Source organism: Arctopsyche grandis, chromosome 4 (genome assembly GCF_051622035.1).
Source record: "Arctopsyche grandis isolate Sample6627 chromosome 4, ASM5162203v2, whole genome shotgun sequence".
NCBI lineage: Eukaryota > Metazoa > Arthropoda > Insecta > Trichoptera > Hydropsychidae > Arctopsyche > Arctopsyche grandis.
This window is the reverse complement of record NC_135358.1, coordinates 24,715,292-24,730,164: the sequence shown is the minus strand read 5'-3', so window position 1 is coordinate 24,730,164 and position 14,873 is coordinate 24,715,292. Positions and strand designations below refer to the sequence as shown.

Here is a 14,873-nt window from a genome sequence, read left to right as displayed (position 1 = left end):
TTGGTCGAATCCACCCACATATACATATGTATATGCATGTATATATGTAAACAAGCCCACAGGTACACATTTACGCAAGAGCAGTGTAAATTGTGTTATTAGACACTCTATCAAAAACACTCGCGTATGTTTACACCTGAAGGGTATGACACGTTTGACAATGGCAACGGACGAAAGTGGGTTAACATATGTACACCGGGACACAAAATACGTACCATCAAATACATTCGTACAAATAGAAATATTATTGTATGAACATATCTATACATATATAATATATTTGAGTATATACTCTCGATCAAGGAATGTGCTGCGATGAGTGGGATACGTCAGCTTGAATCACAAATGTGTATATGTATGTATATGTACATTGGAATACATTCAAATTTGTGTATGTTTATACGTTCAGTTTGAAAAATCTTCGTGAAACGTAGTAGTGTGGTGAATTAATAGCTAAGTTATTATTATTATTATGAGTTGTTTTTGTATATATATGTTTTGTTTTTGTCATGTCTAATTTCTTTAGTTATTATTTTGTTTTTTTTTCTGTTATATTTTTGACCATTGTGGCGCATTAGGAATTCCTGTAATGCTACTATGGTCCAAACTTTTAAAAATAAATAAAATAAATAAATAATAATGTGGTGAATTAATAGCTAAAAGTATAAAATTGGTAAAATAAATCAGAAAAGAAACAAAATAATAACTAAAGAAATTAGACATAACAAAAACAAAACATATATATACACAAACAACTCATAATAATAATAATACCGGCTCATATATTAATGATCAAACTCAATAATGTATTAATCAATAGTGTAATAATGTATTATACATGTGTGGTAAATGTATCGGTTTTGTGTATTTTAGATTACATAAAAGTAAATCCGTCTAACCAAAATTTCACATTACTAATTTTTAAGATCAAATAAACAAGATTTATAGAATTTCATTTAAAAATTACTATTATAATTAAACTTTACAAATAATCAAAATCCTGTAATGAACAACTTGTCAAATCAAAATGAATATTGCTACTTAATTGAATTGTATTAAATAAAATCTAAGTAAAATTAGCATTCGCATAGTCGAGATTAACATACATACTTCTTCACGGTTGTTTTTTACGCGTCTGTTGTCTCAGTTTTGCAAAATTTAATTGCGGACACATCCGTCAACCTGTTCTCGTCAATTTAATTTATACCCATTGGATTTCGTTGACGGACAGGATGTGTTGCATTTAATTTTAATGCGATAAGGACGATGGTTGATGGGGGATTAGGACATGACTGTGTATACTGGTCAGTGGCCATGTGACATTGGTCAAACATTGGCATGTCGGTGACCGGATTCCCTTTGGCACAAAGGGTCAAATATTTACATTGGACGCTTTGGACTTCGCTAATGAGTGTCGCTAACCTATGCTTATTACGCTCATTTTCAAACCGAATTCAATTCGACTTTCATAAAGTATAAAATTAATTAACATTTACCAAAATACGAGTATATATGTACATATGTAGGTTCTTTTTCAATTATAATTTTACGTGGAAATACCTGTCTGGCAAAATTTACGTAGGTATTTTCAAAATGGAATATTAGCCAATTTTCTAGATGAAAGCAAAATGAAGAAAAGAAAGGTTTTGGGAATAAAATTACAACATGATCAAATTCTAAGTACATGGTTTGTTAATGTGATTACATTTATTTTTACCGTATTTTATAAATTGAAGACATTGAGTATATTGATTTTTATGCATTATTAGTTCAATTTATTATTATGAAAATAACATTATTTAGAAAAGAATTAAAAATGCTCAAATAAAAAAATCATAAATGTTCATATAGCATTTAGATACATATGTGGTTATTATTTATATCAGAATTTTTTATCATAGTCATTCCCTGTTAAAAACCAGCTTCAGGGTAATAACCATTTCAAAAGCTAACGTTGAATAATTCAATTGAATTTTTATCGCTTTACATTTCTAATTCCAACTATAAACAAGAGGTCTTGTTATTTATCATCCGTACTCCTTTGTGTCGGAATCGAACTGGAGTCCTTTTAATGAAGCTTTTCGGATGCACTCGACAAATTGAAATTCCGCTTTGGGTTACTAACGAATGACAAGTGCACTCGAGTCCACTCAACTTTGTACACCGACAAACTCAATGCAATATTTAGCTTGAATTTTTGTATATTTATGTGCACAGAAGATCATTTAAATTATTTGAAATTTAGTGTTTGTGCGAATTACTATATGTATTCATTACAAAAATACAAATATGATGTAATAAGTTTATATAATATAACAGATTTTAAATGGTTTTAAATATCGTTACTTTATGCCGATATATTTATTTGCAAGTGTAGAATTAATTATACGGCTTCCTGTTGTTTATATTTGTATTACTTTATCGTTTTGATGTTTGTATAGTTGAAACATTCAATTGAATTATTAAAGTACGCTCGTCTTTATTTTTCAAATTATTACTATACGATAAAACATGTAGAAGTATGTATGATACATATCTCTAAATAATAGCATTATAAATGTGAAATTTATTTTTAAAAAAAATTCTAATATGTTCATATGTCATTGAATGGAATTTGAGCTGTCGAAATTTGTAAATTATTGGAGTAGTTTATAAATTCATTTAAAATATTCGTTGCTCCTTGCTGCATACATTTGAAGGCTGACTTGGTTCAAATTCTCAATATCATATGCGTGGAAAAGGAAAAGATTTCTCCAGCATATATGAAATGTTTACATGGGACGGTAACAACCACCGTTACGGTAAAATAAAACCGGTCGGAAAAAGGTTCCATTTTCCGAAGGGAACCGTGGGGATCTGATCCGAAGGGGGAACATGTTCCCAGTCCTATTTTGTACGACAGCGACTACTGTGCACGGATTGAATAAAATAATTCCAAATGAAATACCGCCGTTATTCGCGTATAAAAAGAGAGAAAACACAAAAGAACTAGAGCATAAACCCTTGTTTCTCTTATAAAAAATAGGTATGAAAGTTTTTTCATCCCCATAATTAAATATATACGGGCATACATATATGTATTGTATATTCACAGCTATGTATTCATGTATATTAAATGTTTTTTTTTTTGCCACCTGCCGTATTTTATGCAGTGTTGCTTTAAAGCGCTCGCGCGTTCAATATTATGAAATAATAAAGTGTTATGATGCGTTTCTCCGTCATCTCGGCACAAGCCATATAAAATGCGCGATAAAGACTTTCAAAATGGGAAATATAGCGTAAAGGTTGGTTGGTTATGATTTAAGCTTAAAGTTGGTTTCGTTTAATCCAAGCATGAGCTACAAAAATCTTACAATAAATATACGTATGAATCTTTCAAGTGATTTTGATTGAATTCAATTTAAATATATAACATATGTATAAATAAATGTATATGCAGGAAAACGTAAATTTTCCTCAACTTATTCGGCATTTTTTTGAAATCTGAAATTTTCAACTGAAATAATCGTTCTTCATACTGAATTAATTATTTAAAGCTGCGAAATTCAATTCAATTAAAATTTATTCAAAATTCAATAATAATCTTATAAAATCTCTTATAACATTCATATCTCTGTAAATAAAACTTAAAACAATATTCCATCATATTAATATGATAATAGTAATAGACTTGTTGATATGTATGTGTATTCGAGTATAGTTGAGTGAATTTAAATCGCCATTTCATCATACAATTAATATAATACTACATAATCCTTATTAAATAGCACTCACAAAACTAGAATGTTCGTTTCGAAATTACGTTGAAGATTATTATGGAATACGTTTGTATTAGTTTACATTGTATGTATGTATGTATATGTATATCCACAATATAGGTATTTATTTTTATTTTGAATTAAACATACATATGTACAACTTACAATAATCAACATTTCCATAACTTTATTCTATACAGATATAGTTCGAAAAGCATCTTTGAAATAATTAATGTTCCATATATGTATATATGTACATATGTATGTATGTATATACACACATATGTTCTTCCCTATAAATATTTAGAAATCATCTATTTTTAAATATATTATACATATGTTATTACTAAAAATATCTCCTAATTATTTAAAAATAATAAAACAATCACTTATATCTCTTAACGGAGTATGATGTAACGTTAAATACTTTCGATTTAGGAGGGGGGCCATGCTAAGGGTGGATTTTAGGGAGTTAGGGGGGCTTTACGACGTGCTCAGAGCGAATGGCATGTATAGATTGCAGGGGTGGCTAATGAAAAATGAAGGTAATGAGACGGGAGGGTTTCTCATCACGAATTCGAGCCGTTGCGAATTTACGATCCAGAAAAAGGTCGTCTTATTATTTAGTGCCGGCCTTAATGAAACTCGCTCGGAATGGACGCGCGCAATCGTGCCGATTTGAACGTAAAACACGACTACCAGCCAAATCCCTCTCCAGATTGATCCACAGGTGGAAATAACCGCTCAGCTGTCAATAATAATCATTTGTTTCGAGTGCACTAGTAAATAGATTTCAGATTTACGAGCTAGAAGTTGAAGGGTATGCCGTCAAATATACATACATATGTACATATATGTGTGTATGTATCGACTGGAGCGAACATCTAGTGAGTGTGGGAAATCCAATTTAAACTTTTCTTTGATAAATATAACATTTTTCTATAAGAATTCTTTAATTATGTATTATATATAAAGAAATTTTATTGCGTACATTACTATAAAATATTATATTATAATATCTTCAGAGATGTGATCAATTTTTTTTTATTGTTCTAGAGTGGACGACGGTTCTCATCATCCATTCGACGAATTCTACTCAACGTGTACTCGAGATGGTATGTCAAACAATGGTGAGTTAAAGCTTATTATATTTCATATATTAGTAGTATCGCTTTCAATTATTGTCAAGTCCGATTCGAAAACAATGGAGCTGGGCCAACAGTTCACATTGAATTGACCCAATTCCGTCTTTCGTTTGATATTTGAGGTTTTAATCGTAAAGTTCGTATTTACGTTGATACAAAGAAACAAAAGCAAAGTTATCGCACAGACGGATGATGAGAAGCTTGCGCATTGTCCACAGTTGCAATCTGCAAGTTAAATGAAAATTAGACCGTTGTCTGATGAATTCGACAAGCGCCTTTGATTAATTTTCAAACAGTGTCCGGTTTTAGTTGAAATATAAATACGTATGTACGTATATCAGTTTAATAGCTATTTTATTTTATCTACATATATTTGAAGTATCAAAAGATGACAAAATTTTATATCCAAATTCAAAATTCAACCTCGAGACTGATTTTTACATCCCAATCAAAAAATATATATACATACATACAAACGCGACTACTAGCTGATATATCATTCGAGTACACAATACGAATGAGTATATTCGAGTTACAAATCCCTTGAATCTAGTGACTTGCCACCAAAGTATTTACAAATAAATATTTATTCAATTATAATAGTGCCCATCAATGATTTTTGGCATGGGCAATGCCGGGTATAGGCTGACTATAAGCCTTCCTGAGGTTAAATTATTGCTAATTAGCATGCATCGATAAATTTTCCACTTAAGTTATACATATTTACATATGTATATATGTATATATGTATGTATTGGTATACACATAATGACTTAAAATAAAGTATATTGATGTTTCTGTTGAATGTTATACAAATTCATAATATGTATTTATTCGAATAAAAAAAAGCACTTTCATAACATTTATAATTTAATTTCGCTGTGTGATTATAAAAAAATTCAAACTAATAAAGTAGATAAATTGGTATTCTTCGGTACTTACCAATGATTTTGGCGCCCTTGGCAAATATCAAATAAGCGCCCCTTTATGTATTTGTGTTAAAAGCTGTATGGCTAAAACATAATTGATGAAATAATTTTACAATGAAAATTATTTATATTAAAATTGCGTTATACCTACATATTAACTTTTTTAAAACAATAAAAATGTAAAACTTAAATTTACAATAAAACATTATATTTATTCGTGGTACTAATTTAGCTATTCATACTTTAAATACAAATAAAAAAACGAATCCATAATTTTGTTTTTCTTGCTTTTAAATGAGCAAATTCATTAATGATGTCGTCAAATTTTAATCACTCACTAGTTAATGTTCTATTGACAAAAGCCTCTTATCAAAAGTATGATCTTAACTACTTACAGATCTCGAATAATGTTTGATTATTCTAAATTATTGAAACATCTTTCGACCGTGGCTATTGTCGCTGGATTGTCAGAAATGTGCGCATAGTTTGTATAATACTTGAATAAGATTCTTGTAAATCCCACTAGCTCACTGCATTCAAAATATATGTACATATGATAAATAATACTCGGATCTACATATATTTTCCAATTTTTGTTTTTTTTATTTTTTCAATTAACATCGTATTCAAATAAGCTTTTAACCCTCGTGAAAAGTAACGGTCTTTGTAAGTCTAAGATTAATAAATGTATTGTTCATATTGTATTTTCGTCGTAAGAAAGTTTTGCTTCACGCTACGAGCGCCCTTCTGTTTTTTGCTCCCTTGGAAAATGTCCTATAGCCAATGTCTTGGTATGGTTCTGGGTATTCTATATCTACATATATTACATATATTATAACGTATACGATAAATAATCAAAAATATCAACTGAGATATTTGAAATTGTGTTCTTTTTTACATTCACGGTATATCAATTTAAGGCCGGCTAGCTATTGGATTATGCGATTTAATTAAATGGATGTTGGCCTAAAAAGACGATCTGTGACAGAATTTTCATCTAAGTGAGACGAACGCCATAGAGGCGAATGGGACAGAGACAGTGGACCGTGGAAATAGGGGAGTGGGTCGAGGTGGATCGAGGGGGATATTCCCCTATTTCCGGTCTGCGCAAACTATTTCAATTTCTGAAGTTACCGAGTAGCAAATAGCTTTTCACGCTTTTCCATTTCACTACTTAAGTGACTCGCTCTAACCACTGCCGCTGGGGAGGGCGAATTAAGTCTACCTCAATGGCTTGACAAATCGACGATCACCATCAACATTTTCCCGGACAACTCGTTGTATGTTTGTGAGGATGAGAAAAGTAAATATTAAAAATTAAAAAGTAAATTTGTGCAGTACTACAATACTTTACATACTCATAATTCCAACTAAATCTTCGGTAAATTTGTTTTGCATTCTAAAAATGTATTAAAATAATCTAATCATTTTTCTTTGATAAAAATATCTACATATGTATATTTTGCAAATACCCGTTCCATTTTAACAAATCTTAAATTGATATGTATATACTGTAATTTTAGCTTTTCGGTTTGTAGAGATTTCAATTTGTCTAGATTTGACTTGTCCCTATTGGGATTTCAACTGTCAGAAATAATAATATTATACACATTATACATACATACATTTTGTAATAGACTCTACGAATGGCGACATGTTCGGTTAGCCAGGGTTAGTTTTAGCCGCGACCCACATTTTGACAATTCTAGCGTACACCTCTCGACAGATCAAGTCCTATATTTTCATTTAGATCTGGCGTTACGTGGCATTTTCGTTTTACATTCACGCGAGTTGACAGTTCATACGCGCGTAATACGACCGCACGACGTATATTTCGCATGTTACGCGAAATTTATAGTGATTTATTTGAGGCTCTAAAGTCGTACTGTGAAATTGTAATCGACCAGGGTTTCGTCGACCCCATCATGCTAAAAATGTATTATATTTCTTCGTGTAAATCGTTGTGTTGATAGTAATATTAATGATATTTTCATTTTTGAAATTCCATATTAAAAATGGAATTATCCGAATGGCATAACTTTTGAAATCATTCAGACATACTCCATAATCGTATATCACGTTTATATATTATATATTATTGATGATACGCGATGCGGTGGTTTTGGATTCAGCAAGGAGACATCCAATGGCTGTGCGTGAAATACGCGATCGTATCTTTGATACACTGGCTGGATAAAGAAAATGTATTGTGTTCGGAATAGGTTTGTACCTATTACTCGAACGTTACAGCTAATTTATAGTGTTGAGAAAATTTTCGAACCTTCGATTTGCCAATTTAATGGTAATAAGATGTCGAGTTATATATTTAAATAACTATTATAAAAGTTGTGGATGAATGTATGTTCCTTTTTATACATATCTTCTTACCCTTTTAAACTTGTATCAAATTATAATTGAACGAATTAACAAAAGAAATTTCCTTTTAATTATAATATAATCATTATAATTAAAGAAAAAAATATATAATAAAACAATCTAATTCATACTATACATATATTCCTTTTAATACAAAATATGTATGTATTTTTGCTTTGGTGTCTTTTCGCAAGAAAGTCACAACATATATCATAAATATAAATTTAATACTGTTTCGTGACAAAGATATTATCTATATAAAATAGGTTGAATTTATCACGTATCTGTTGGTTTACGTAATAGTTTGAAGATTAAATTTCTGAAGTGCAGTGCCGTTCTGCGGATGGTCGAGAGCTCGGTTCTCAAGCAAACTTACCCTTTCGAAATGTAATTACTCTGTTTTCTCTCAATTAAAGTTCGAAATGACGACCTTTTCACGAGTGGAAATTTAATTTTCCTCATTTTTATATTTACGTTATATGTATGTATAATAATACAGCGTAGACCGCATTGAAAGTTGATTTGAAAAGTGGCATTGAGCTGCGGTGGAACGCGACTACAAGTTCGCAAGAGTTATTGAAAAAATATTTTCTCGTGGCACTTACACTCCATTTCGGTACATTTGTCGGCAGTCTTCTGGGAGGAATTCTTGGCAACTTTCCCCCAGAAGATCCGGGATGAGGCGTCGAATTCTTCGGGAACATTTCGATGTCGGGAATTCACCCCGATGTCGGAGAGATGTATGAGTTTTTGACGTACGCAATGGTCTTAACGCGCAATACATTTCTGCTGGCATATTATTTAATTTTGCTCACCACATATTTTCTTTTTGAATTTTCAATCAATTCGCTTACCTCTTGCACGGTTGACTTTTATAATATACAAAATCATGTATCATTATTTTCAGCCGGAAATAAAACAAAATTAACAGTGTTTTTATTTCCGGTTATTATTAACAGATAGACGGAAATTAATCAATAGCACGTATATATATATTATTGTAAAAACACACAACTGTGCGAATATATTTCAATTAAAAGCTATTTTTGATATATAAATATACATTTATGTATGTAAATATATATACAGATTTTAATCTAATCGAAAATATTGTCGAAAGCATTCAAAAATGTTTCATGATGAATGAGCACAATCTCTCATCCCCACCTGACAGCTGTCGAAGACATCTCGTTACAGTTCTATCAATTTGATTACGATTTAACAAGTAGGTTCGCATGTTGTCAAAAAATAACATTATTAAGTGACGTAAATCTACAATAATAGCGCAATAAATTCTGGTTTGAATTGGAAACAATCTAATCAGACAGTATGAGTGTGTGTGTATTCCCTGAGAAATTTAGTATGTCAGTTAAATATATTGCTCGTATGCTTTGCCAAAATGGGAAATTTCTCTCCAAATTGAGCACTTTGGCTTGGATTTTACGCATTCTTTGATTTTGTCGCACACTATTGAGAAATATTGCAGAGTTGAAAAACTTATATTTATCTACATATGTACATATGTTTGTATGTATGTACAATATAAACTTTTCGAATTGAAAATCAATGATTATTAATGGTATTCATTCAAATAATTGACAATTTGGAAAATTATTCAATTGGATTTGTTTACTAAAATAATCCTATTGACCTTTGGTTTCCAAAGATCTTATGACTCATCTCATATTTCATTGCCATATTCACCTTGAACTAAAAATATTTTAAATATCTTCTTATAAAAGACTTTTCATTGTATACATAAATCTTAACATGTCACAAGAAGCATCCCATGAGCGTCTTTTTTCTGTGTAGATGACAAATTATCTTTAAGCGCATTTCTTGTCTGAAAAAAGTCTCCTTTGACTTTTTGATTCCGTATGGTTGTATTCATAAATTAACACAAACTCAATAAATATATCTACTGCGACATAATGTCGGCAATTCAAAGAATGAGGAAGGGGGTTGCAGTGGGTAAATTGAGGGATTTAAAAAATGCGAACATTCTGCGCGTTTCATTTAATTTGCATGCCCTAATAAAATCCGCGGTTTGCTTAATACCGGTAATAAAATCGGATCTTCGTCCCGAAGGGTGAGTGGGCGGTTGGGTGGTTTTGGATGGGGGTGGTGTATGGTTTCTTTGCCTCCAGACCACCTTACGCAGACGATACGCCCAATAAAGCTACCGCGTCTTACTTGCGTACGCATACATATTAAAATGTATATAATGCGTATGTATGTATAAAGAAATAAAAGGAGACCGGAAAATGGGAGTAGAATGGGATAACTGACTCGTTAAATGAAATTAGCTTTCTCTTTCGCCGCTGTTAAAAAACGCCGAGACCGCTAGCTGCCGCTTGCCCTCCTTATTTTCCCTCGTTCCATGAAATCCACCCCATCGTCGGTCTCCTCGCTCAGTTTTTCTTGTTACGCTGACGCCCTAAGCCCGTACACCATCAATTTTGCCGGGTCTCGTTTGAAACTTATTTTTACGTTGTTTTCTTTTTTTTCTGGGTGCGTTTATGTTTTAATTATTTACCTTTGAAATCGGCGATCCTGTAAATTATCTTTCGTATTGAAATTTTTTCATCGCAAAAGCATTAAAACATTCCGTATAACGCATTTACATAATTGTGATATAATACCTCTCATTAAATTTTCAATTTGAAAACCATTAAAATTTCGAATTTGCTACTTTTTTCAAACTTATTGAGAATTATCAAATTTCATATTGAATGTACATACATACATACTATTAAATTTTTTATTAATAATATGTCTTATTTTATTAATAAGTTACTACGAAATCAAATCAAAATATGGTATTTGATATGATTTGAATAATATGGTATGTAACATTAAAGAAAGACTATTACAATTTCCATTAATAATACGTCTTATTTCATTGAGAGTAGGGATCTCATAACTGTGTATTCGAATACTTTTTAAACAAACAATTTTTTTTATTTTCAATCTCCAGCATATTTTATTCTATTTAATGTACAAGAATAGGATTCTCTTAAAATTTTAATAATATCTTTACCTTTCTAAAACTAATCGATATTCGATATTTGAATATACTCGAATATTTGGTAAACCTAATTGAGAGTCGATTTGTTTTAATAGTACATAATATGTATGTTTAAACATATATTAAATATGTACATAAATAATACAAACGGTACTTTTATCTTTTAAAATGAAAATCAAAAGTTTTACTTATTTTATATAATTGTGTCAATTTCTTTTTAAAAATCATATTAAAATTTTTCCTTCGGGAATTTTCAAAAATTTTTCTAATTCAAGAAAATAAATTGAGTTGGATATTTTTTATCTATAGCATTACCTGTGTAAAAAAATATTTATTGTTTTATAAATTTGATCTCTAAACTGATAAGTCTGACTCAATATTTCAATATCTCATATTGCTCAATTTTACAACGAATTATTTTCGATATCTGCGGGAAAAATTAGCTTAAAAGCTTTTAAAGCATTGACAAAATTTTCAGCAGATTAATGCCAATCAGAAATGACATTTTATTCCTTCATATAAAATTACTTAATCCTTGATATTTTAAGGCTGCTTTTCGAAACGCGCCCACATCAATCCTCAAACACACACACACACACACACACACATACATATACCAACCGACCGACCAAAACCGTCCTAAATCTTTTTAAACGTATTACAATTTACAACTTCCGCATCCGCTTAATCGAATCAACGGAGGAAACCGACGCGGACGCGGACGCTTCTGGACAAAATTCCAGTTTCTAATTTAAAAGTTAGCCCACCGAGAGGAGGTGGGAGACGATGGAGGAAAGCCTCGTAACACAATCAACGAGAGAAAGTCAAACGGCGGTATAATAAACGGGAACAAGAAACCGAACCGGAAACGCACGGGAGGGGCAACACGTGGTCGGCATGAAACTTGTAAAACCCTAGGGAAGATATAACTGCGGTAGCCAAAGGGTCAATTCCGCGAAGATTTCCAACTGCGAAAAGGGTGCTGGATAAAGGGTAGGGGTGTACTGTTAATCTTTTGCTTCGTTCAATTATTCAATCCCCTCCAGAAGTTCTGTAGGGGGGTCGGTGGGAAAACTCAGCCGGGTCGAAGGGTGCTTATTCTGGCCCTTTTCCGACTTCCGATATCACCCGGTTTAATAGGCGTCCGTTGGATGGTCGGCCATAAATTACAGGTGATTAATTGGCTGCGGATATTAATCCGTGCGCGCACGCAATCCCGCGGGAATGCCCTCAGGTGTTGCGCCACACTGGACATATTGCAGGCAATAAGTAAAAGTAATGGCGCGAAAGAAGTAATAATGCGGTGCCGACGGCCATGTTCAATCATCCGGCACTCGGGTCTCGAATACTTTCTCAAAGAACTTGCTGATCGATTTCGAGTGCCGCTTTGTGAATTTGTGAGTTATTTTTTGGGTAGCCCTGTTCCTGTGAAACATAAAGGTGAGTGGGAATGTTCGGTTATTCTTTTACATAAAGAAAAATAAATAAAATATTTGGCTAAATTAAATTTTATGACGCTTTAGAAACTATTATAAATTTTCACAGAAATCCCCGCATAATTGAGTGACAAATTTTAAAATAAATAGGTTTATCAAATTATACAAGATTATTATTAATTCGGAGGGCATGATCTATTCGCTCTATTAGATCATCCATATATTTATTTTTAGACAAAATGTGTGTATGTATAATGTACGTATGTACCTATAGGTTGGTGCTTTTTGTTTCAAATGTATAAGAGAAAATTAATTTTATATTGGAACGAAAAACTCTATCGAAGTTTGTATTGAATTCAGTTGAATTATTAGCGTCGAATGTTTCCATTCATTTGAAAGCGATAAATATTACTTGAAAGCGGTCACATTTGGTGAAACGGAAGTAAATAGCTATTCAACGAAAAGGCTTTAGTCATGTTTCATGTAAAATCAATTTACCTACTATATACATATACATATGTTAAATTTATTTTGAATTCGGAGAATAATAATTTAGTTTATTTCATTTGATATGTTTTACAGTACATAAACATACTAGTGCTTTTTACACAAATGACATACACAACTAGCATATATGCTGAATAATATTCAACGAATGGTTTTGTCGAAAAATAATTGATGTGTGGTTTGAAATTTAAAAGATATTCTTGCTGTTGAAATCATTTTTTTACAATCTATCGTAATTATTCAAATAAATTTATCTTTTCCTCAAAAATTTTGATTGATAAAAAAAATTGAAGATGGGAAAATAAATATGCATTATTTCTCTTCTTACTTTATATATATGTCGGTATACTATTGTTTTTATTTTTTTGATGAATATGCAAATCAAGACAATATCGATTAGGGTGAGATTACGCAAAGCATCGAAAAGCAAAGAACGGAATTAAAATTTCCAATCGCCGAAGTGTTCAATCGCATCAAAAAGTTTAAATCGACTTTTAAGACGAAGCAATCTTCAAATTGCGAACGATTATTTTGTGATCGGTCTTTGATCTTCTACGCCTTTTGACAGCGCTATGATTAAAACCGAAAAATCCGGCGTCTAGCTCTAGCGTCTTAAATAACCGAAAATAAATTTATTATATAATACCGCAATTTTCTAAATTGTAAGCATTTCGATATGTACGTACATATAATGTGTATAGATATTTTTTTAATAATATTTATTTCAGTCGTGCATTCCGCGCGAATTGTGCGGATTTTCCGTTTGGCCATTTTTGTGCCAAAACATGCGGAATTCGCGCAGAAAAGCTCCCCCTCTCTCTCTCTCTCTCTCTCCACTCGCTCGTATTCTAATCGTTTGCTTTGCGGAATGTGGATACGGAAAATTGCTTTCCATTCGAAAATTTATGTCTTTGATGTGAAGAGCGCAGTGGCATGAAAAAATTTTCGCCGGTTGTACCATGAAAAGGCTGTTTAATTAGTCGCCAGGTATTCACTATTCGCGTTCGTTTACACGAACACACATATATGTATGTATGTGTGAATGTGAAATATTATACACATTATATGTATGTATGTACCTGTATGTTCCACTTTGAGTTGTAATAATCAAAGGAATGAGTGGAATTATCGATATATTGAGAATGTGTTTGCGTACTTACAAAGCTCCTAGGAAATTAAATTGATTATTTAATTGGAAAAACGGAATTTCGGCTGAAAGATAAATGAAAAACCGCTAAGCTTTTAAACGAAAAAATTTCGTTCGCATGTTTGTATCATACAAGCAAAATGTGCATTCTTTACGTATTTTTATTTTAAGCAGTTTTTTTTGTTATTTTTAAATAATATATTATAGCAAAAGAGTTTGGCCTGATTAAATTTAAACTTTCAAAGCACATTGGCGGACGGACCACTTTTCAAAACACCGGCAATTTCTTTTTAGCAGTAAAATGCACCTAGTGCAATAAGTCTTACCTTAATTGCAAATCATAAATCAATTTCTTTCCAAAACCACCTGTTAAAGTTTAATTAAACACTAATACAGTTTCCATATACAGTTACAGTTGAAATTGATTTATTAATTTTAAATCACTGACTACATAATTACATAATTGATTCTTCATGTCATCATCATTGGTTTCATAGGTCATCTTTTATTTTTAGCTTAGTAATTTTTAGCTCTAAAGACGCGATAT

The 14,873-nt window shown here is 31.5% G+C and overlaps 1 protein-coding gene across 1 annotated transcript in view; it reads left to right on the top strand.

Annotated features, from left to right (window-relative positions):
- The window catches only part of LOC143910463 (cell adhesion molecule Dscam2-like), a 239,810-nt gene that overhangs the window by 140,611 nt on the left and 84,326 nt on the right, over positions 1-14,873 (top strand). Inside the window, exon 5 of the mRNA XM_077428955.1 lies at positions 4,815-4,888. Within this exon, the coding sequence (XP_077285081.1) occupies positions 4,815-4,888 (74 nt within the window). The remainder of the gene's footprint in view (positions 1-4,814; positions 4,889-14,873) is intronic.